General features: G+C 35.7%; 1 protein-coding gene across 1 annotated transcript in view; it reads left to right on the top strand.

Moving 5' to 3' along the window:
• The window catches only part of SP3 (Sp3 transcription factor), a 102436-nt gene that overhangs the window by 49220 nt on the left and 28822 nt on the right, over window positions 1-24394 (top strand). Inside the window, exons 9-10 of the mRNA XM_024732844.1 lie at window positions 2210-2213; window positions 2489-3929. Coding sequence (XP_024588612.1) covers window positions 2210-2213; window positions 2489-3929 — 1445 coding nt within the window. The remainder of the gene's footprint in view (window positions 1-2209; window positions 2214-2488; window positions 3930-24394) is intronic.

The following is a 24394-nucleotide window of genomic DNA, read 5'->3' as shown; positions in this document are numbered from 1 at the left end:
AAAAAAAAAAAAAAAAAAAAAAGCCAAGAGACTGAAGTGAAACATGAATTGTTACCCTAATATAGGGAAAGATTACTTAAGCTTGTAATTTTTATACCAGGTAGAATTTGAAGAATGTAAGCTACTTTTAAAGTCTGGTGCTTCATTTTAACAATTTAAGTTTGATAAGTTTAAATGTTTGTGTTTAAAAGATAGATCACTATTTTAGTTCAGGCCTGGACATTTGTACTGGGTCCTACGGTTTCTCTGCCTTTATTGTCTTCAGCCTTTCAGTCTCCTTCACTAGGTCTTAGTTTATCTTTATAAAGCACAGATCTGATTGCGCCACTCACTTGCCTCAAAACCTTTTATAGCTTTCATTCACTATCTGTAGGATAAAGTCCAAACTCCTTAGTAGGACCTGTGAAACCATTTACTACAGGCCCTGATAAAAATGTCTAGTCCTGTTCCCCATTACTCTTTTCTATGAATATGAATGTTTTCTGGATCCTCTCGAACTCCAAACTACACATTATTTTTTTAGAGTCTCTTAAAAGTCTGTGACTTTATTTCTATACCTTGTTAATGCCTGTATTTCTGCTTCCTAACCACACACAGTGAAATCTTAAATTTTATCCACAATTACTTAAAAATCTCTTATGTGAAATCATTTTTTTTTTCATTTTTCTATGTTCCCCCAAAATGTTCTGATTATATGCCTAGTGTACACCACTATTCACATAGTAGTAGCTTGTATGTGTATGTCTGCTTGGATAGATTGTGAACCACTTGAAGATGAGCTTGTATATCTCATGGGCTTACTCATCCTTATTTCATCTTGGCAGATAGCCTCAAATGTCTTGAATGGAGTCATTACACTGTGGTTCATCTATTGAAATATATACTCTTCAACTGTGTGTGTACATGAAAATTAGGTAGTGAGTCTCCTTAAATTTTTAGGTTCATCTGGTTGTACAATATTTGTATTAAATTTTGTGGAATGGTTTATGTTGAGAGAACAGTATTTGTCTTAACCTTTTTTTTATGGTCACAAGACCCCCCTTCGAGAATATGAAGAAACTCTAGATACCATTGCCCCCACCCCCACCCCAGGCCCTCTATCAAAAAGTTGGTATGCTATTTTAGAGGATTTGAAGATCCCTTGAATCCCAGGCATGGATCCTAGGTTGAGAATTCTGGGCTATATGCTCATGTTCTCATTGTCTAGTGGTGTGTGGAGTTACGGGAAATCATATACAGATCTAGAAGGAAATGGGTTAGGGATGGCATTATTTTGATGGTGATTAATTCATATAGGGTCTCATTCCCCACATCTTTACCCCTGGTCTTAGTGGGAGACAAGTATGGTATAGTATTTAAGAGCCTGGCTTCTGGAGTTAGACTGGCTTAGTTTTAAATCCTGTTTTGGCCATTTGATAGCTGTGTGATTTTGTCTGTCAATTTTGTCATCTGTGATATGGGGATGGTCATAATACCTCATAGGATAGTTGTAAGCAACAGGTGATATAATCTTATAAATCCCTATCATGGTTCTTGGCATATAAAAGTGGTTTTTGGCATATAAAAGAACGGTTCAAATGTTAGGTGTTACTATTATTATTCCTTAAAAAATTTACCCTTTGAATGTCAATGTCAAAAAAAAAATTGACATTGATTTGTTGGGTTTTATTGCTTTCTGCTTTCCTCCATTGGTATTTTTCTAGTCTTGTCTAATCCATAAAATATGGAGATGATATCTGAGATTCTAGCAGGTCACAGAATACAAAATGTATATGTCTAGCATTCTTCTGCAAACTTAGGTAGAAATAGTAGGTAAAGCAACAGTCTATATCCTCCAGCTTTTAGATTCTAGAAAAACCTTTCAGATGGGCTGACTTTACAGTGGTGGTCACAGGGCAATAATCTTTCCTCATTAAAATTTTTTAAGGTCTCATATTTTTTTAGTAGTTCATGGGAAAAAGAATTTGATGGCTCACTAAAGGAATCGCCCTCACCCTGAATTTACTCTGGAGTACCTTAATACATGCCATGAAAGAGTAGCTTTAATTGTTTGATTTAAGGTTGATAGCAGTAATATACAAATCTTAACTTTTTCTAACTCAGGGAACTGATGACACTGCTCTGATATTTCTTTTTCGTATGCGTATGTAATGTACCTGATTTAGTGGTATGTTTTTAGTGAGTTTTATACCTTTTGAACTCTTTTCAGTGAGGTATGTTTGGTTTGAGCTGTCCGTAATCTTTTCTCTAGCTACTTCTACTTTTATTTATTTATTTTTAACTGTAGATCATAGGTGAGGGATTAGAAAATCAGTTGGTAGTCATAAAACAAATAATACTCTAATTGAACTTTTTGCCTGCTCAAATAGCATGGCTTATCTTTGCAATAACTAACAAAATTGGAAATGATGATTATTGTAGTTTATATAGTACTTCTGTATTTGAGCTGTGTTGTGTTACTAAGAGAACTTTTATTTTCAGGAGGTAGGGTTTATATCAGTTTTTTGAGGATTGGATTAAATGTACCACAAATACATATCACATAACATTTTTTGTTTTCTTTACCCAGACAGGTGATTTGGCTTCTGCACAGTTAGGAGGAGCACCAAACCGATGGGAGGTTTTGTCAGCCACACCTACAACTATAAAAGATGAAGCTGGTAATCTAGTACAGATTCCAAGTGCTGCTACTTCCAGTGGGCAGTATGTCCTTCCCCTTCAGAATTTGCAGAATCAGCAAATATTTTCAGTTGCACCAGGATCAGATTCATCAAATGGTACAGTGTCCAATGTTCAGTATCAAGTAATACCACAGATTCAGTCATCAGATGGTCAGCAGGTTCAGATTGGTTTCACAGGCTCTTCAGATAATGGGGGTATAAATCAAGAAAGTGGTCAAATTCAGATCATTCCTGGCTCTAATCAAACCTTGCTTGCCTCTGGAACACCTCCTGCTAATATCCAGAATCTCATACCACAGACTGGTCAAGTCCAGGTTCAGGGAGTTGCAATTGGTGGTTCATCCTTTCCTGGCCAAACCCAAGTAGTTGCTAATGTGCCTCTTGGTCTTCCAGGAAATATTACCTTTGTACCAATCAATAGTGTCGATCTAGATTCTTTGGGACTCTCGGGCAGTTCTCAGACAATGACCGCAGGCATTAATGCTGATGGACATTTGATAAACACAGGACAAGCTATGGATAGTTCAGACAATTCAGAAAGGACTGGTGAGCGGGTTTCTCCTGATATTAATGAAACTAATACTGAGACAGATTTATTTGTGCCAACATCCTCTTCATCACAGTTGCCTGTTACTATAGATAGTACAGGTATATTACAACAAAATACAAATAGCTTGACTACTACTAGTGGGCAAGTCCATTCTTCAGATCTTCAGGGAAATTATATCCAGTCGCCTGTTTCTGAAGAGACACAGGCTCAGAATATTCAGGTTTCTACAGCACAGCCTGTTGTACAACATCTACAACTTCAAGAGTCTCAGCAGCCAACCAGTCAAGCCCAAATTGTGCAAGGTATTACACCACAGACAATCCATGGTGTGCAAGCCAGTGGTCAGAATATATCACAACAGGCTTTGCAAAATCTTCAGTTGCAGCTGAATCCTGGAACCTTTTTAATTCAGGCACAGACAGTGACCCCTTCTGGACAGATAACTTGGCAAACATTTCAAGTACAAGGGGTTCAGAACTTGCAGAATTTGCAAATACAGAATACTGCTGCCCAACAGATAACTTTGACGCCTGTTCAGACACTCACGCTTGGTCAAGTTGCAGCAGGTGGAGCCTTGACTTCAACTCCAGTTAGTCTAAGCACTGGTCAGTTGCCAAATCTACAGACAGTTACAGTAAACTCTATAGATTCTACTGGTATACAACTACACCCCGGAGAGAATGCTGACAGTCCTGCAGGTGAGTTTTCCAAGTCATGTCATGCTATAGATAAGTTCAGTGAGGTGTTCATCAGTATCTGGCTGTCTTTAAAGGTGATGATACATTTCCCTGTGTCTTTGTGAAAAGTCAACACCAAAATGTGTTTCAAATTGTTCTTCATTGAAAGATTGTAGTTTTTGAAGTCAAAGATTCATTTCTCTGTTATGCCAATTACATTTGTTGTTTTTCATCACTTAGTTTTGTACATTTTTTCACATCTGTTTGGTACTCTCAGGCATCACAAAATTTTTATTTGGCATGTAAGGTGTCTTGGCTGTTCTTGGTGTGATGTAAATTAAATGTTCTATGCATTTTATTTGGTTGGGCAATCAGGTTGGTATAGTGAAAACATGGTACTGGGAGTAGGTACTGTTTATGCTGTCTCACCCATTAGCTAGCCTGTGTGGTTTTGGCTAAGTTACTTTTTCTCTTGCAAACTCAGTTTTCTCAGCATGTAAAATGCAGCGGTTGGCCTAGGTAACTATATCTAGGGTACCTTCTAGACCTAAAATTCTTCAGTTCTGTGATAGTTTATTCTTACAAGTGTGAAGTACTTAAACCTAGGTGTGTTAGATATGTTATTATTGATAGTATGGGTAAAAATTTCGGAAGTCTACTCTTTGTTGTGTAAGAATTAAGTAGTACATAATTACTTAATAATAAAAATATAAATCTCTTTTAAAAGATAGTATCCTCATTACCTTTGTGCTGTTATTTATTTAGATAGTGTTTTATTGAATCCTTTGTTGTACACTAAATTCTTACTTTTACTCTTTTACGTCATTGTTTGGGTTTTTGTGGAGATTGTGCTGTTATAACCTTCCACTGAGTCAGTGATTCTAAACTCTTAAATTGGGACACTTGGATTTAATTTTTTGAAGTAATGGTATTTTTTCTTTTGAGGAATTTGTGATATATACTTAGAAAATAGGAATTGTCTGTGCTTAGAAAGCCTTTAATTGCATTTGAGCCTTCTGAAGCTATGGTTTAGAGCAGCATTCTCAAAGTGTGGTCTGTGGATCTCTGAGGATCCCTGAGACCCTGTCAGAGGTCCTTGATATCAAACTACTTTTAATAATAATAGTACAATTTATTTGCCTTTTTTCTTGTATAGACATTTTCACTGATGGTGGCTAAAACTGCTGTGTTTTAGCGCAAATCAAAGCTGTGATGCTAAACTGTACTAGTAGTTGTATTCTTTATGACCATCCACTTGCAGTTAAAGAAAAATGCTAGCTAGCTTCACTGAGCAATGACCTTGATGAACAAGTCAAAAGAGTTATTTTTACTAAACCTTGACCCTTGAATGCTGCATGTCCTTTTTAAAATGATAGCTTTATTGAAATGTAATTCACATACTATAAAACTCGCCCTTTAAAATATATAGTTTAGTGGTTTTTAATACAGGCACAGACTGGTGTACCCATCACCACTCTCTAATTTTAGAACATTTTCAGCATCTCCCCCAAACCCCTTACCCGTTAGCAGTCACTCCACTTTCCCTGCCCCATCCCCTGAGCCCCCAGCAACCACTAATCTACTTTCTGTCTCTTTAGATTTGCCTATTATATCTTATCAGTAGAATCATACAGTATGTGGCTCTCTGTGTCTGACTTTTAATTTACCATAATACTTTTAGGGTTCATCTGTCTTGTAGCCTTTAAATGTACTTTGTTCTTTTTTGTGGTTGAATAATATTCCATGTACGGATATACCACATTTTATTCCTTTATCCATTGATGGACAACATTTCCATTTTTTAGCTATTAAGAATCATGCTGCTGTGAACATTTGTGTACAGTTTTTTGGTGTGGACATGTTTTTGTTTCTTTTGGGTATATACTTAGCAGTGGAATTGCTGGATTGTATGTTTAACATTTTGAGGAACTGCCAAACTGTTTTTCCAAAGTGACTACCATTTTACATTCTCACCAGCAGAAGGGTTCCGGTTTTTCTATATCCCCACCAACATTTATCATTGTCCTCCTTTTTGATTTTAGATATACTAAGAATAGGTGTGAAGTGGTATCTCATTGTGTTTCTGATTTGTAGTTCCTGCTGCATGTCTTCGTAATATTCTTTATGACAAAATGGGAAGTATACTTTAATAAAGCACTTCTGCTGCATACCAAAATAAGATGATTATCTTTGAAAAAATATATATTGTTTTCAATTGAGCAATTGTATGAGTTGCAAGCTGAACTAGGTGCTATTTTTTGGAAACACATTTTACTTGAAAGACTGACAAACTATGGTTATTGAAAGACTCATGTACTTAAGTGACAGATATTTTCTAAAAAGTATAATGAATTAAGTGAGCCTGTCCCTAAAAGGAAAAAAACTTGACTGTTTGCTACCAATGATAAAATTTGGGCTTTCCAGTGAAAATTAGAATTTTGGAAAACTTGAATCTACTACTATGAACTTGGTAACTTGTTAATAATTACATACTTTTATGATGAAATGGACAGTGATATTAATATTAATAGCATTTTGGGGGATACTATATTATAATGAAATATGCCATCATTTGGAACATCTTTATGATAACTGAGTGAACCAGTAGTTTTCAGATGATCAATTCATGTTACAAAATCCTGCATGGGTAAAAGATCCATCTGTTCAGAGTTCAAGATAGGCCAACAACAAGCATGTGGAAAGTTTACCAATATAGTTTCAGATTCTACATTACAACTGACCTTTAAGAAATTTAGCACTTGTCAGATTTGGTATAGTGTCCAAGAAGAATAACCACAATTGGCTGAAAGACTATCAGATTACTTCTTTTTCCAGCCACATATCTTCGTGAAACTAGATATTCTTCATATGCTTCAGCCCAAACCATGTATTGCAACACACTGCAAAAGCAAATATGAAACTCCAGTTGTTTTCTTTTAACCTAGATATTAAAGAGATTTGCAAAAATGTGAAACATGACCTCTCTCCTCATTAAACTTTTATGTATGTTTTTGGAAAATAGTTGTTTTTCATAAAACCTTAATTTGTGTTAACATTTAATGGATTTATTGTTTTCAAATGAATCAAAACAGTAAAAATTTCTCTTCTAATTCCTAATACAGTAAATATCAAAATAAATACCCTACATTAACAAAAGCTTTTTGGGGACCTCAGTAATATTTAAGAGTTTAGAAGGAGTCCTGAGACCAAAAAGTTTGAGAATATTGGTAGATGACAGACTTCTGAAGACATAGGAGATAGTTTTTAGAAACCAGTTTTTAAAGCTTCCACAAAGTTAAAGTTACGGAGATCTATACATGTTAGAAAAACACCTCTAGAGAATTTATTTGTAATTTTGTGGATTTATGTTGGTCATGAAATTAGATTGATATAAAGCACTAAGTGCTCAGTACAATAATTTATTTCCAAAATACTATCAAAATAGCAACAGTGTTTGAATTAAATACAAAATCGAATTTTTAGGATGATAATTTAGTTTATTGTATGTTGGCAAGGAAGGGTAAAATAAGCACTCCAGAAGGCCATTAAATTTGAATTTTTTTCCGAATTTTAAAGGAATGGGGAAAGAACTTGAGAAAATAAAAGTTAAAGAGAATCAGAATAAAAATGCTGCATAGTACATAACAGCATATTTAGAAATAAAAACCAGGAAGTTGTAATTTGGGGTTAATTTGGTAATAGGAAAACTATCCCTTGGTGTACTTACTGTCTTTTTAATTGGCAAGAAGGAAGAAATTATTTTAGGATGTGTTTTCTTACATGAAAAATCAGTAAAAAAAACTTTATCGGTGTTAGAGCATAGTATGCACAGATGAACTGCTTAAAATTTTGACACCATTGGTTTGCATTTTGCTTTTTGGTGAGTATGGAAACAAGGTAACACATTTCCCAAATAAATGAGACCACACCGTTTTTTTTACCAGGACTCTGCAGTTTCTTTGACCTTTTTTCTAAGCTCCCCTTTCACAAAAATGACCTCTATTCCAACCTGTTTTAAGAAGTGAATCTGATTCAGGGTCTCTCCTCATGAGGGGTATGTTTAGTGCCTCTTATCCCTTAGAAACCAAACCCCCATCTTCCTTGGAACATAGAGCTCATTGGGCCCCAAGCTGCAGCCCCACTCACTCCCTTTATTTCTTTTCCTTGCCCACTGAGAAATGCATGCTGTTTTTGAAATTTAATTTTTACTCTACCATTTGCTGTGTATTTGAAGCTAGGCGATCTTTCTGACATCTTTTCGAGTGAGAAAATTTCTCCCAAATTCAAGCCAAGACTTAGCCAGTTTCTCAAATTTTAGTTCTCTACCCGATTTTGGCTTATCCTCTAAGATTGGGTATATTTAAAGCTTGGTGTCATGCACATTTTAAAATATTGTCATAACTATACTGCTTGTACAGGTTTTTTTTATCCTGTTTAATTTTTAGTTACTTTTTTTGGTAGGGTGACCATACCTGTTAGGTATTTAGGTCAGGAATTATATTCTATTTAATTTTCTATTAATATAGTTATAAAGACCCCACATGAGAAGGAGCTGTCAAATTCACTGCCTAAAACCAGGGCCTGGCCTAGGATTCCTTTTTGTAGAGGCGAGCTTAAAAAAAAAAAAAAAGTTTGTTGCTGTCTGTTACTCTAAGGTACAGCTTAAATGAGGCTGTACACTTACAGAAATGAGAGGAGGACATGGGGAAATAGGAGGACATCAAAAATCTTGTGATCAGATTCTGAACCAGTCTGAACCATTGGGCGATTAACTTGGTGTCTAGATTTATGACATCTCCAGTATTAGCTCTGAAGCCAATAAAAGACCTAGGTCTACATTAGGGCCAGACAGACTTGGTGGAAACACTTGGAAAAATGCCAGGCATGGAGGTATAATGCAGAGAGAAAAATTATACTCAGTATAAGCCTGAAAACCAAAATTGCAAAATACATGATGAAGGGAGAAATCTATGAAAGATAGCCAGTAAAATTAACAATCAAGAGATGAATTCATGTCCAATTAAAGAAAGATAATTTAAAAATCTGTGGAAGACTTTAAAATCAGTATGTTTATACCTGTCAGTGAGATAAAAGGAAGCTGTAGCATCTTTAGAAAAGAAGTTGTGAAACAAAAAAGGTAGATGTGTAAAAGAAACAACCAGAAATCCTAGAAAGGAGAAGCATATTTCATTGATTCAAAGACACGAATTGTTTAACGTTTTAACATTTCTTCTGAGATCTGAGTATATCTTACCGACCATGGCATGTCAGTGTTTAATTTACAGTGCTTTTTCTTTTTTTACTAGTAGTGGTATGTCTTGATAGCATTGTTTAGATGAAATAGAAAAATTTGACGGGACAAACAGGAGAACCTTTAGACTGGACATAGAAAAAAAATGAGTGAATAGTAATATACTTAGAAATTTACCCAGAATATAGTTTAGAGATAATGAACAGGTAGAGACTTGAAAGATTGAGAGTCACCAACATAAGATTTTCAGAAAAAGAGAATAGAGTGAATGGCAAGAGAAGCAGTGTTGGATGAGATAATGGCTGAGAATTTTCTGGTGTTGGAGATACATAGTTTACAGATGAAAATTTTGCTTCAAGTATTAAGAAAGATAAAAATAAGTCCACCCCTGTCTTAAACTAAAATTTTGGAGAAAGATAATCTTAAATTTTAACAGAAAAGTCAGATTGCTAACAAATTACAGACCTACAAATTTCTCATCAGCCACACACATACCAGAAGATCATGTAGTAGTATCTTTATAGCACTGAGAGAAAGTAACCAGCAGGCAAGAATTCTGTATGCAATTAAAAATCCTACTTAAGAGTTAGAATATAATGAAGATATTTAAAATAATCAAGGACTGAAAGTTTATTATTCAAAGACCCTTATGAAACTAACTACTGAAGTGTTAAGTAGAAAAATGGATCCAGAGGAAATGAGGACATAGTAGTGATTACAGTGGGTAAAAAATTAATAATTTAACTGACCGTAAAACACTAGTAACTTTAAGTTACAGAAAATTTCAGAGATACACCAAAGCAGATAAATGTATGATGAACCTTAAGGTAACCACCTCGCAGCTTCAACAGTTATCAACATTCTGCCTTTCTTCTTTCCTCTTTTCCCACTATTTGAAATTTTACTCTTGCTGGAGTATTTTAAAGTAAATTCCAGAGAGTGTATAACTTTACCCAGTAATACTAATGGAGTGATTTGCACGGTGTGGTCTAGGAGTCCCAGACCCTTTTCATAGGTGTCTGTGAGGTCCAAGTTATTTTCATAATAATACCAAGATGCTATTTGCTTATTTCATTTTTGCCTCACAAGTGGTGTACAGTGGAGTTTTTCAGAGGCTGTATGATATGTGATAACACAGCAGATTGAACACAGAAGCAGATATAAAGATGTAGCTGTTTTTTTTTTTTTTTTTAAATTGAAGTATTGTTGATTTACAATGTTGTGTTAGTTTCAGGTGTACAGCAAAGCAGTAAAGTTATATATATGTATATATCTATTCTTTTTCAGATTTTTTTCCATTATAGGTTATTATAAGATATTGAATATAGTTCCCTGTGCTATACAGTAGGTCCTTGTTACCTGTTTTATATAGAGTAGTGTGTATCTGTTAATTCCAAACTCCTAATTTATTCCTTCCCTCTCCGTCCCCATTTTGTAACCATAAGTTTGTTTTCTATGTCTGTGATTACATTTCTGTTTTGTAAATGTTAATTTGTATCAGTGATAGCATATATTTGTCTGTGTCTGACTTATTTAACTTAGTATGATCTAGCTATTTTCTAAGAAGCCAGATATTAAAGATATTTGCAAAAATGTCAAACTATTCTAATTTTTAAAAATATATATTTTTCATGTTACTTACGTTAACATTTATGAGTTTGTTACTTTGAAATTAATAAATCAACCTTTAAAATGTTCCCAGTTTTGATTCCTAATATGGAAAATATTGATATATAAGCAGAGGACAATTGAAATCTTCATTCAAATTTTTTAAAAATGGATTTTTTAAACAACATAATTTACATATAGTAAAATTCCTTCTAAAATTTTAGTGCACCATTCTGCACTTTCAGTAACTGAACACAGTTGTATAATCACCACCATAATTAAGATATAGTATCATTTTACCACCTCTCTCCATTCCCATATGCAACTTCATAGTCAGCCATTCTCCTTTACTCTTCTTCTCTGGCAAATAGGTGTTACTCACATAAACAAAAACTCTTTGAAGTCCTCAGTAATTTTTAAAACTTAAAGTGATTCTGATATCAAGAAGTTTGAAAACTGCTGCGCTAATGAATAAGGATTTTAAGAAACATAACCAAAGTACCATTATTTACAATACCTTAAATTTATAGTTATCCTTTAATATTATTTAATAGCCTTGTAATGTTTAGTTTTCCCCAAATGATTAAAAAATACCTTTTTAGAATTGATCAAGTTAAGATTCATACAAGCACTGTGTCTTTTATTGGTTCATGTGCCTCCAAGTCTCAGCTTTTCAAATAATGGTTTTAGCAGCTTTTCATTGTTGTAACTTGGATTCATTATTTCATTAAGATTTGCAAAATGGTGATTTTTCTAATTTTCTCAGTCCTTTTGTGTTAAGCTGTGATTTTTTCCTGAAAAGATCCTTCCCTTGCTAGCTATTTGGTTACCCCCGAAGCACAGTTTGTACAAGAAAGGCAGGATAAGCTATTAAATCCATTCCTTTTATTTATCTGTTTTCAGAATGAGTTGGTGTCTTAGCTGCCATCAGAGGTTCTCTCTCTTTCTTTTTTTTTTCCTTTGGTGTATCATGGTGAACTCATTTTTTACCAGTTGTATTTTAATACATGGTATTCATTATTCTTGGAAATTAATATTTATATTGTTAAGAAATGGAATACTAAGCCTAAAAAAGAAATAGCGGTGTGGGACTTGTGGGGATTGGTTCCTGGGTAGAGGTTCTTGTCATTTTTAGGAGGATCAGCTTTATAGAAAATAGTTTTAGCCATTTTACATCAATTTATAATTTGGATATAAGTAATTAAGAGAACAAAAGTGTGATTTTATATATATATATTTTTAAATTAAGACTTTTTTTAGAGCAGTTTTAGGTTCACAGCAACATTGAAGAGGAGGTACAGAGATTTTCCATCTACCTTCTGCCCCTACACATGCGTAGCGTCCCCCATCATGACGTCTCTCACCATAGTGATACATTTGTTAAAACTGATGAACCTACGTTAATACATCATAATTACACAAAGTCCATAGTTTACATAATGGTTCACTCTTGGTGTTGTACATTATTTGAGTTTGGACAAGTGTATAATAACATATCCATCATTATGGTATAGTAAGAGTATTTTTACTACCCTGGAGACCCTCTGTGTTCTGTCTATTCCAAAAGTGCAATTTTTAACTTCTAAACTGGGGCAGGAGGTAGAAAATTATCAATCCAACAGAAAATAGGAAAGGAGAAGAAGTATAGCAAAGAAAAAGACTAATATCAGATGTAGAAATTCAGGACAGTCCTGAGAAGAAAAAAAAATTAGTAATCCTACAACCAATAAAGTTGGTAAATTGCCTGTATAATCTTCTTGTCTTTTTTTTTGTGCATATTGCATACTGTGTCTTTACACTTTGGGGTCACTTTAAAATTGAGGTCATATACACAACTTTATCTTTTTTTTTCCAAATAATATATTGTGTGCATTTCCCAGATCATTAGTTTTCCACAACATGATTATTTAGTTTCATTACTAAGTATTTTGGTGCGGATATTTCATGATTTAACTAATCCTCTCTTGTTAGGTGTTTAGGTTATTTTTCATTTTTTTCCCATTACATAGAAATCTTTGCTCACACTTCTGATTATTTCCTTATGCAGAAGAATTTAAGGCTTTTATATATACTGCAGAAACGCTCTTTCACCCCCATTGTATGTGAGGATGGGGTTTTTTGTACTGGGATGTCATTTTATCAAATGGCAGAGTTTTGGGGTAGTAAAAATAGACTCTAATACATTCATTTATTATTGGGGAACTTGAATATTTTTGCATGTTTATTGTCTATTTGTGTTTAGTCATTATCCTTTCATGTTTTTTGCTTGTTTTTCCCTCACTACTGATTTGTAAGACATTTTTAAAAGACATCTTTATGTTAAGGACATCAGTCTTTTGTCACACACCACAGATATTTTCTCCATTTGTTTGCCATTAAGTTTGTTTAGTGGTGAGTTTTAGTACATGTAAGTTCTTACTAGACTTTTTTTTTTGAGTAAAATAATTTAGAAACTTTGAACCATAGTTTTTGAACTCAGTTTGTATTGATTTACAAGTCATCTGATGCAATTCAAGAATTTGTGCAAGAAGTTGGGAATTTCAAATTATAATACCTATGCCTAGAAAAATATCTAGAGTACACTGTGTGTCTTTTAAAATAAATCATTTTAATGTATGTTTTCGGTCACACTTGTTATTTTCTTAGTATCCTGTGGAAAATTAGATCCATGAGTAATCCCTTGACAATGATACTTCTAGAGGTCTCAAATATCTTAGGTATAATATTCAATAGTAGTATTATTATATGGTATATATAGTAACATTGGAATATATAATAACAGTATTGTGTATCTCTGTTATTTAAACCATGGAATCTTAGAGAGGTCAACTAGTTTAACTCATCAGATGCATCTTCAACAAATGGCTGCTTGGTGTCTGTTTTTAAATACATTTCTCTTTTCTGAAATAGTATAATTTATGATTAAACAAATTTACCTCATAATGTAATAGTAATAATGCAGATTAGAATTCCTGATGGACACAACAGAATGGAAAGCACATAATTAATGTGTGGTTTTCATTAGTATGCCTTCTTTGATACATTGTTCTGTAGTTCCATATTATTTTTAATTAGGAGAATAACTTTATTAAAGCTAGTCTTTAAACTACTTTGTCCATTTTAGTGGCTCTTGGGGACAGATTTTGTATCCAACTTTATTTTATGTGAGGGTACTTGACATGTGACACTTCATAAATCTCATAAATTCTCCTCTGATGAACGGTACCATCTTACTGGCAACTAAGATTAGGGAAGTCAGTCATCATTCATTCAGTCCACAAATATTTGAGTCTATACTACAGTTTTCCAGGTAATGTTTTTTAGGTTCTTTGCAACAGTAAAAGAGAAAAAGTCCCCGCTCTCATAAATTTTGTGTTTTAGTGGATGAAGACAAATAAGCAAACACGGTAATTTTACATGACTAGTGTTTGAAGAAAATAAAGTTAGGGTTATGGAATAGTAGGGAATAGGGAAAACCATGGAGCTTGGTTGTTATTTTAGGTAGGGTGGTTAGGAAATAACCTTATAATGAGGTGAAAAAGAAGTTCAGATCTGAACATTGAGGGGCCTGTCTTACTGACATCTGGAGGAAAAGTAATGAGCAAAGGTGGCTGGGATTTAGTGAATGGGTGGAGTCAGAATATGAGATTGGAACTAGGCAGGGATAATAAAAGCCATGGTAAGGAACTTGGGTTTTTTTTTTTTTTTTAATATGAAAACATTGGAGGTTTTTATGTTTTAAGAAGATCAGTCTGGCAGATCCCTGTGGCAGGTGGTGATGGGGGTTGGGGGTTGGAATAACAAGAGTAAGGATAAGGCTAGTGCAGTAATACAGGCAAAAGGAGATAGTGAGTCTGGCTAGGCCTAGTAGTAAGGAAAGCCTGGAGAAGGGAGGGGTGAAGGGAGAAGTAAGACTTGTTGTGGCTTTGTTAAATTTGAAATGTCTATTAGATAGCCAAGTGGATGGTTCAAGTAAACAGTTGTATATCAGAATCTGGAGCTCAGGTCGAGCAAGAGATAAAATTTTGGGAGGCTTTAATGTAGATAGAAGTGACCAGATGAAAAAATTTGGGTCATAGCTTTTTTGGCTGTATGGTAGAATCTCACAGGAAACTTTTTTGTTTGTTTCAATTGAATTTTATTCAATTTTTTATATAGCAGGTTCTTATTAGTTATCTGTTTTATACATGTTAGTATATATATGTCAATCCCAGTCTCCCAATTCATACCACCACCACCACCACAACCACCCCCCGCCACTTTCCCCCCTTGGTGTCTATACGTTTGTTCTCTACATCAGTATCTCTATTTTGCCTTGCAAACCGGTCCATCTGTACCATTTTTCTAGGTTGCACATATATGTATTAGTATGATATTCGTTTTTCTGATTTATTTCACTCTGTATGACAGTCTCTAGATCCATCCACGTCTCTACAAATGACCCAATTTCGTTCCTTTTTATGGCTGAGTAATATTCCATTGTATATATGTACCAGATCTTCTTTTTTTTTTCTTTTCTTTTTCTGCGGTACGCGGGCCTCTCACTGTTGTGGCCTCTCCCGTTGCGGAGCACAGGCTTAGGACGCATGTATTCCTAGGTATTTTATTCTTTTTGTTGCAATGGTAGATGGGAGTGTTTCCTTAATTTCTCTTTCAGATTTTTCATCATTCGTGTATAAATGCAAGAGATTTCTGTGAATTAATTTTGTATCCTGCAACTCTACCAAATTCATTGACTAGCTGTAGTAGTTTTCTGGTGGTATCTTTAGGATTCCCTATGTATGGTGTCATGTCGTCTGCAAACAGTGACAGTTTTACTTCTTTTCCAATTTGTATTCCTTTTCTTTTTCTTCTTCTTAGACAGCATATATATGGGTCTTGTATTCATTCAGTGAGCCTGTGTCTTTTGGTTGGAGCATTTAATCCATTCACGTTTAAGGTAATTATCAATATGTATGTTCCTATGATCATTTTCTTAATTGTTTTGGGTTTGTTTTTGTAGGTCCTTTTCTTCTCTTGTGTTTCCCACTTAGAGAAGTTCCTTTAGCATTTGTTGTAGAGCTGGTTTGGTGGTGCTGAATTCTCTTAGCTTTTGCTTATCTGTAAAAGTTTTGATTTCTCCATGGAATCTGAATGAGATTCTTGCTGGGTAGAGTAATTTTGGTTGTAGGTTCTTCCCTTTCGTCACTTCAAATATGTCATGCCATTCCCTTCTGGCTTGTAGAGTTTTTGTTGAGAAATCAGCTCTTAACCTTATGGGAGTTCCCTTGTATGTTATTTGTCATTTTTCCCTTGCTGCTTTCAATATTATTCTTTGTCTTTAATTTTTATTGATTTGATTACTATGTGTCTTGGCTTGTTTCTCCTTGGGTTTATCCTGCCTTAGATTCTCTGTGCTTCCTGGACTTGGGTGGGTTTTTTCTTTCCCATGTTAGGGAAGTTTTCGACTATAATCTCTTCATATGTTTCCTCTGGTCCTTTATCTCTCTCTTCTCCTTCTGGGACCCCTGTAATGCAAATGTTTTTGCATTTAATGTTGTCCCAGAGGTCTCTTAGGCTGTCTTTATTTCTTTTCATCCTTTTTCCTTTATTCTGTTCTGCAGCAGTGAATTCCACCATTCTGTCTTCCAGGTCACTTATCTGTTCTTCTGCCTCAGTTATTCTGCTATTGATTCCTTCTAGTGTATTTTTCATTTCAGTTGTCGTATTGTTCATTGCTGTTTGTTTGTTCTTTAATTCTTCTAGGTGTTTTTTCTTTAATTCTTCTAGGTCTTTGTTAAACATTTCTTATGTCTTCTTAGTCTTTGCCTCCATTCTTTTTCCGAGGTCCTGGATCATCTTCACTATCATTCTAAATTCTTTTTCTGGAAGGTTGCATATCTCCATTTAGCTTTTCTGGGGTTTTATGTGTTGTTCCTTCATCTGGTACATAGTCCTCTGGCTTTTCATTTTGTCTGTGTTTCTGTGAATGTGGTTTTCCTTCCACAGGCTGCAGAATTGTAGTTCTTGCTTCTGCTGTCTGCTGTCTCTCACAGGGAACTTTTTAAAAATGCCAACAATTTGTGTTGAGCATCCTCCCAATTCTAATTTAATTGCTGCATTAGGCCTAGCAAAGATGTATTTTAAAAGCCCCCAAGAGATTTTGAAGTACAACTGGTTTGAAAATTAGTAACTTAATACAGAAAGAATATAGATAAAGTAGAGATTGGAAAATAGTATCTTGAGCCTCAGATTATTTTCCTTGATTTTTCAAATGCAGTGTCTAGCGCAGAATCAGAGGTAGTTGGGCGTATGAGGAGATGACATGCCATGAGTGAGAACCAGCAGAAACATCAGACAATAGAAGTAAGACTTACTGGGACCACATATGGATTTAAACAATTGTTTTACTATGGTCTGGAAGGAAAAAGCCAAGGTTGAAAATTTTTAACAGAGTTGGGGATTGTTATGAAATGACATGGCAGATTTGTAAAAGGACCAAATACAAATTCAGGAACTGAAACTTAAAATGACCAAAATTGAGGGAAATCCTTGGCTTATTCTGAGAATATTTTCAACGTTTAGAGGGCAAGAAATAGAGGAGCAACCAGTAAAGGAAATGGAAGGCGCATCCAGCAGAGAGAAATATCCTGGAAGCCAAGTGAATGAACCACTTAAAGGAAGAGTTCTCAACTTTTCAGATATTGTGGAGGGTACATAAGATGGTAAAGAATGGGAATCCGGTTGTTGTGGTTTCAGTGGAGTGTTGGGGAGAAAAGTCTGAATAGAGTGATTTAAAAGGAGATGAAGGGAAGAGGGAGTAGCAACAGTAATTACAGACAAATAATTTAAGGGTTTTTTTCTGTTAAGAAGAGGAATGTTGAAATAAGACATGGTAGTTGGAGGTAAGCTTGAGGTCAGGGTGGGTTTTTCTGGGAATGTCTCAAAAAAAAGGAAGAAATTGATGATGCAGGAAGAAGGTATAATGGAGGAAAGTTATTAAGAAGGCAAGCAAGATGAAATACAGGACACAGGTATAGAGGTTGGCCACAGAGAAGAGTGGGAATAATCATGTTTTAATGGGAAGGGCATGGGATAGGGCTTTGTGGGTACAGATGTGTTGGTAGGAAGATACGGTCATTCTTGTCAGGTTGCTTCTAATTTCCTTTTGTTATAAGAAGCTGAGATGGGTGAGGAGGACAGGTTTTAGAAATTTAAGAAGGAAAAAGGCATGAAATGGTCATCTGAGACAATTGCAAAGTGAAATTATTGGTGAGACAATTGCAGGTGTTACTGGGTGCTCAGTTGAATAATTAGTACAATTGTGTTTTTTCTCCAGTTACCTTTAGTTGCTTGCATGCAGGTGCAGGGTTAACTCAGATTTCTGTTTCCTGGTAGAAAGTTCCAAGTCCTTTTGGTTTTATCTCTGCCATGTTTTTGTGATCTGTTCTTCCTTTCCATTCTCATTTTATTAGTCTGGCTTTTACTGTTCTCCTAGGCTGTTGTTATAATAATTTGTTTTCCATGCCTCTAATCTTTCCTCTTTATAGTGCATTTAAAATTCTTTTTCGAAAAATTTTTTCTTGAATAATAAGTAATACCTGCACAAGGCATACATTCAGAAAATATATTAAAGGGTAATCATTAAAGAGTTAGTCTCTTTCCCTCCTTATCTTAACCCCCCAGTTTCTCTCCCTAGAGATAGCCATTGTTACCAGTTTTTTGGGTTTTTTTTAACTGTATGGAATATCTCTGGTGGAAGGATACATTTACAAACACCAGCATACCTATGTATTCTCTATCATTCCCTGATATTGTACCATTCTTCTGCATAAAAAATTTTTATGTTGGATCTCTTAATATTACAGGTAGAGAGCTATCTCATTCTTAGCAGTGACAGTAACAGTGTTCTGTTGAACAAGTATCTTGTCATTTAGTAAGATCCTTATTGGTGGGTATTTATTTTCTGTCTTACTTCAAATTATACTGCAGTGAATATCCTTATACACATTTTTTTTTTCACTTACGGAAAATATGTGTATCTAAAGAATAGATATATATCTAGAGATTATATACATCTTTAATTTTGGAAGATACTGGAAGTTGTTCCAGTATATCCTTTACATCAGTGAACACAGGTCATGTTGTTGCCTTCTTTAAAATCTTCACTGGCTCTTCCATTGCCTCTATTTATTTTTTATTTCATTTGTATTGAGGTATAATTGACATGTAAAATTGTATTCCATTGCCTTTAAATTGAGGTTTATTTACCACTATGTATAGAGTTCCTGCTGTGTCCAGTGCTGGGCATACAAAGGTGAATAAGATACTTCTTGCACCAGAATTGTTGATAATCTAAAGATTAGACTGGGTATTCTCAGTCTCCACGTTACTGATATTTTCGACCTGATAATTCTTTGTTGTGGGGACTGTCCTTTCCATTGTAGGATGTTTAGCAGCATCCCTCACTAGATGCCAGTCGCACCCCCTAATCCTTCATTCATGACACTAAAAAAAGGGCTTTAGACATGGCCAAATGTCCACTGGAGGGCAAAATTTCCCCCCTTTTCTTTGAGAACCATTGGGTTAGGCAGTCAGGTAGAAGATTCTGATGTAATGTGGTAAATGGTACACTAACATTGAACCACAGTTGGGAACAGGGAGGAGTAGAGGAGTAACCTTTGAGTGGACATCTTCCAAGGCTTAGCTCAGATACTACCTCATCCCATAGCCTTTCCTGACTCCTGCCTCCTTTATTTTTAATAGCATGTTTGTGTATTACAGTTAACATGTTGGTCTTCTTTTGGAAATCAGCAATTATTTCTTATTCATCTTTTGATCTCTGCTTTTTTTGAGAGTGAATGAATGAAATGTCAGTCATAGGTACAGGATAAACATAGGTTTGTGTGGTAACACATAATGTAAATTTTACCTGCTTGCTTCTGAAATGATTAACTTTGTTCAGTTGTGTGAGATTCCTGGTACTTGTTTATTTTATACTGCTTCCAATTGTGTAATTGTGTTAAATGTGTAGCTTTTTAAAGACTCTTGGCATTGAGAATTATGTTTCAGAAAGCAATCTATAAATCTGTGGGGGGAAAAAACAAGAGAAGCAAAAGGAATTTAGATTTAGTCTTGTCTGCATATGAGGAAATTTAGAAGAATTAAAGTTCAGAGAAGTCTTAGATCAAAGAGGGTTCCAGCTGTCAGGGAAGATTTTATGGAAAAGAGAGAACTTCAGTAGAGGAATATAGATTTGTATAGGTAGAAAGATGAGGGGAAGGTATGTTCTAACAAGGCAAAAAGCCGTATAAGTGAGAATAGAGACAGTCTATCCAGAAGACAGTTTAATAGCCCAGCATTTCCCAAAAAATGGCTTGTAAGATATTAATGGATATTATTAAATAGGTTATGAAAAATTCTCATTAGCTTATTAAAGTCTGAGAAATCCTGTGGAAAATAAACCTGTTTAAGGAAAGGAAGCAGCATCCTTTTTCATTTTTAGACTATACATCTCTGGAAATAAGTATTTCATTGGGTTAATTGTGAGAAACGCTTTGGGAAATGCAGTAACAGCATAAATAGAAGGCTTTGATGTTGTCTGGGGACCAGAGACTGATAGGACATGTTTGGGTAAGAGTAGACAGCGCTAAGTACTATTGGTGAGGATTTTAATATTTTTAACGTAGGCCCTTGAAGGTTTTTGAACAAATGAATAACATGAATAAATCAACTCTTTGTACTTTAAGAATATATTGGAATGGGAAGAAACTGGCACTGTAGATGATAGGAAGCTATTTCAATTATACAGGGATAAGTAAGGAAGTAAAAATGCTCGACATTTCAAAAGATAAATCTACAGGATTTCGTGATAAGCTATCTGGAATAAAAGATGAGTCCTTTAGGGCTTCCCTGGTGGCGCAGTGGTTGAGAGTCCGCCTGCTGATGCAGGGGACACGGGTTCGTGCCCCGGTCCAGGAGGATCCCACATGCCGCGGAGCGGCTGGGCCCGTGAGCCATGGCCACTGAGCCTGCGCGTCCTAAGCCTGTGCTCCGCAACGGGAGAGGCCACAACAGTGAGAGGCCCGTGTACCACAAACAAACAAAGAAGATGAGTCCATTATTTTAAAAAGATCATACCATGGGCAGAGTTCGGAAGGGAAACTGATCTGGGGGAAGTAAAGGGATGGATTGAATTTGTGGTGCTAGGTTGCAATGACTATTGGTGGTAGAGATAGAGGACTGAACTCAAGACAGAGGACTGGAATTCTGTGGAAGAGAGGTGATAACATGAAGTCATAAGTAGGTAAACTGAATGAGAAAGTTATAAGTAGGTAAACTGAATGAGAAAGTTATAAAAAAGATTTGGGCGAGATTTTTGGGGATGGGGACTATAAATTAATTAGGTACTCTGTTAGCATTAATGAAAATGTGTATATTTGGTACCATTTCTAAGATATTCTTTTAGGATTATAAAGTTTTAGTGGGTAGTAGATTTCTTTGGGTAGCAGAAAAACAGGTATTTCTCTTTGATGTCTGGCATCAGAAAGTTTAGTTTGGATTCAGTATAGTTTTTGGTTTGTTTGTTTGTTTGTTTGGGATTTGTCTTTGTCTTACTATTTTCTCTCAGAAAGTCATCTACATTGATTGCTTATTAGTTCGAGATATTATCAGTTATTCTTTATTTAAGAGTTTATTTTACCCTGATTCATAATTAAGTTAGAATACCCGGCTTCAAAACAAGGATTTTATAGGGCGGTATTAATGGTTATATGAAACCAATCCCCATATATACCAGCACACATGTATTCCATAAGCAAAATTTGCTGTTTTATTTACATTAGTCCCTCCTTGTGATGCTTTTTTTAAATTAATTTTGGCTGCGTTGGGTCTTCGTTGCTGTGAGCAGGCTTTCTCTAGTTGTGGCGAGCAGGGGCTACTCTTGTTGCGGAGCATGGGCTCTAGGCACGCGGGCTTCAGTAGTTGTGGCCCGTGGGCTCTAGAGCACAGGCTCAGTAGTTGTGGCACATAGGCTTAGTTGCTCCGTGGCACGTGGGATCTTCCCGGACCAGGGCTCGAACCCGTGTCCCCTGCATTGGCAGGTGGATTCTTAACCACTGTGCCGTCAAGAAAGTCCATGATGCTGTTTTATTGCCTACCACTTATACCTCACTGAGATACCCTTTAATACCTAAAACTTCATGTAATCCAGCCAGTATCTTGGGTCCTCTAATAGGGTAAAATTCTTTCTTTGGATGCTTAAGTGAAGGTGGAATAGAGTGTAAGAGTTTATTTTTTAGAAGAAAGGGGTTTCAGCCTTAGACCTGTGAAAGTAGAACTTTAGGCTCTGAAGTAATACCTTTATTTTGGATGAATAAATAGGCAATTGTTTTTTTTTGCGGTACGCGGGCCTCTCACTGTTGTGGCCTCTCCCGTTGCGGAGCACAGGCTCCAGACGTGCAGGCTCAGCGGCCGTGGCTCACGGGCCTAGCCACTCTGCAGCATGTGGGATCTTCCCAGACCGGGGCATGAACCCGTGTCCCCCTGCATCGGCAGGTGAACTCTCAACCACTGCGCCACCAGCGAAGCCCAGGCAATTGGTTTTTATGTTACAGTGTTAAATGGCAGAATGTTAACTTCTAAAGGAGATAAGGAAATCTTTTAGAAAAAAGTAGTAGAAGTATCTTTAGTTTTAATTAATGTTATTTTCCTCTCTTTTGTCCACTTTTGAGGAATAAATGTGGCTTTTCCTCTGCCATTTAATTTTTCTTCAGCCTTGTTTCAGTGGCAGTAGTCCCTTGGAAAGGCTTGATAAGAGAAGTTAAAGAGGATTTGAAGTACTTGTTTGCCAAAATGAAGTAAAAGGAATAGTATTTGAGCTCTAGTCACACCTTTTCAATTACTTTTACTGACTCGTCAGAAACTTTATTGAAAAAGTTACGTTTCATAGCAAAGAAAGTGCATTTGTCCTAGAGTTCTAACTAGCTAGTAGTAGCTTACTACTTCATTGCTTTATTTGCTTTTTGAAGTAGGTGTCTATTGGGAAAAAAGGAAAATTTAAAAGATATAGTTCTTTGAAGACATAATTTGGAAATTTTTAATTGCAGTTTAAAAATTGGGTGTGATAGTCATTAGAGCTATCTACCTGTATTTCCGGATTTCTTTCTGGGCACAACCAAGTTGGATGCAGCTATGTAGCTTGCTTTGGCCAGTGAACTATGTATGCTCTACTGACTGTTCTGCCAGCCTGATCTGTAAGTGAGGAAAGCATACAGAACATTCTTGGCTACGATGGACATGAATAAAAAGTAAGTCTTCGTTTTAAGCCACTGAGATTTCAGGGGCTGTTAGCTACTGCAATTTTATTTTGCCCTGCACGGTCTAATATGGTAGCCATTTGTTCCATGATGCTGTTAATAAGCACTTGAAATGTGGCTAGACTGAATTGAGATGTGATTAAGTATAAAAATATAAACTGGATTTTAAAGATTTGGTATGAACAAAATGTAAAATAACTCAATAATTTCTACATTGCTTGCAGGTTGAAATGTAATTATTTTGGGTGTATTGGGTTAAATGAAATATATTAATTTCACTGTTTCTTTTTACCTTTTAAATGTGGCTACTAGAAACTTTACAATTGCATATGTGACTTGAATTATATTTCTATTGGGCAGCATTTATGTAACCTATCCTGACTAAAATCAAAGTTGGTACAAGCAGTAGGGTACTCTAACAGAACCCCTCAAATGTTGCATTGGTCAAGGGTCAGGTAGCAAGGAAACTGATATTAGAGGCTGGGAAGATGCAATGCAGAGAAGCATTTGGTAAAACTTGCCTGCAATAACTTGGAAGGCCAGTAATGTACCTAATGCATTTATAGCTTTAGGGACGAGGCTGGAAAACAAATTGTATTTTAGCTGCTGTTGGCTCCATTTGACAAGATGGAAGAAAAAAAATGAGCTAGAACATGATTGGCTAGTTTGCAAGTGGGAATGAAGAGCAATAAAGAGAGTCCAGAAATTTGGGGAATTGTAGGATTGGAAGAAGCAATTGTTTCTCACTGTCAGTCAGTAAGAGATGAAACTAAGAAGCCTTTTGAGCAGATAATTAAAACTTTTCTGGCAATCAGGGTTATGACCATCATCTCATTGTTAAAAAGTCCTAAGGTGATTCAGAGTGAAGGTCTACTTAAGGGGGTGGTGCCTTTCTGTTGGGTTAGGGAAAAGAGACTTTTTTTAAAAGGTATGGATTCCCTACTAAAGCCAGGTAGTTCCAGGGCACCCACAATTAAGTAGAGAGAAATAGATAGCACACAGTCTCTTGGGGCAAGAAAGCAAAGAAATGTAGAAAGTCTAAAAGACATATCTAGAAAAAAAGCTATGGTTCTAGACATTGGCACTTGGAAATGGCTAGAACAGATAAGAAGCCTCTTAAGTTTTTCAGGGAGTTGTACAGCCCAAGAAACCAGCATGGAAAGTGTGAAGAAAGTGTGATTGCATGAGTTGGTCACCACCCCCTAACCTTCTACCAGCAGGCTGAAAATTCCTCTTAGCTAAGGATGCACACTCCCTGTGTTCACTTCACTTGTGGTGGAGGAGGATAGCAGGCAAGAAAAAAAATCTCCTGGAAGGTAGAGCCAAAAGGC

Source organism: Neophocaena asiaeorientalis, unplaced genomic scaffold, assembly GCF_003031525.2.
Source record: "Neophocaena asiaeorientalis asiaeorientalis breed wild unplaced genomic scaffold, Neophocaena_asiaeorientalis_V1.1 scaffold96, whole genome shotgun sequence".
Lineage (NCBI taxonomy): Eukaryota > Metazoa > Chordata > Mammalia > Artiodactyla > Phocoenidae > Neophocaena > Neophocaena asiaeorientalis.
The sequence above is the reverse complement of the archived record's forward strand: the minus strand, read 5'-3'. Positions and strand labels throughout refer to the sequence as shown.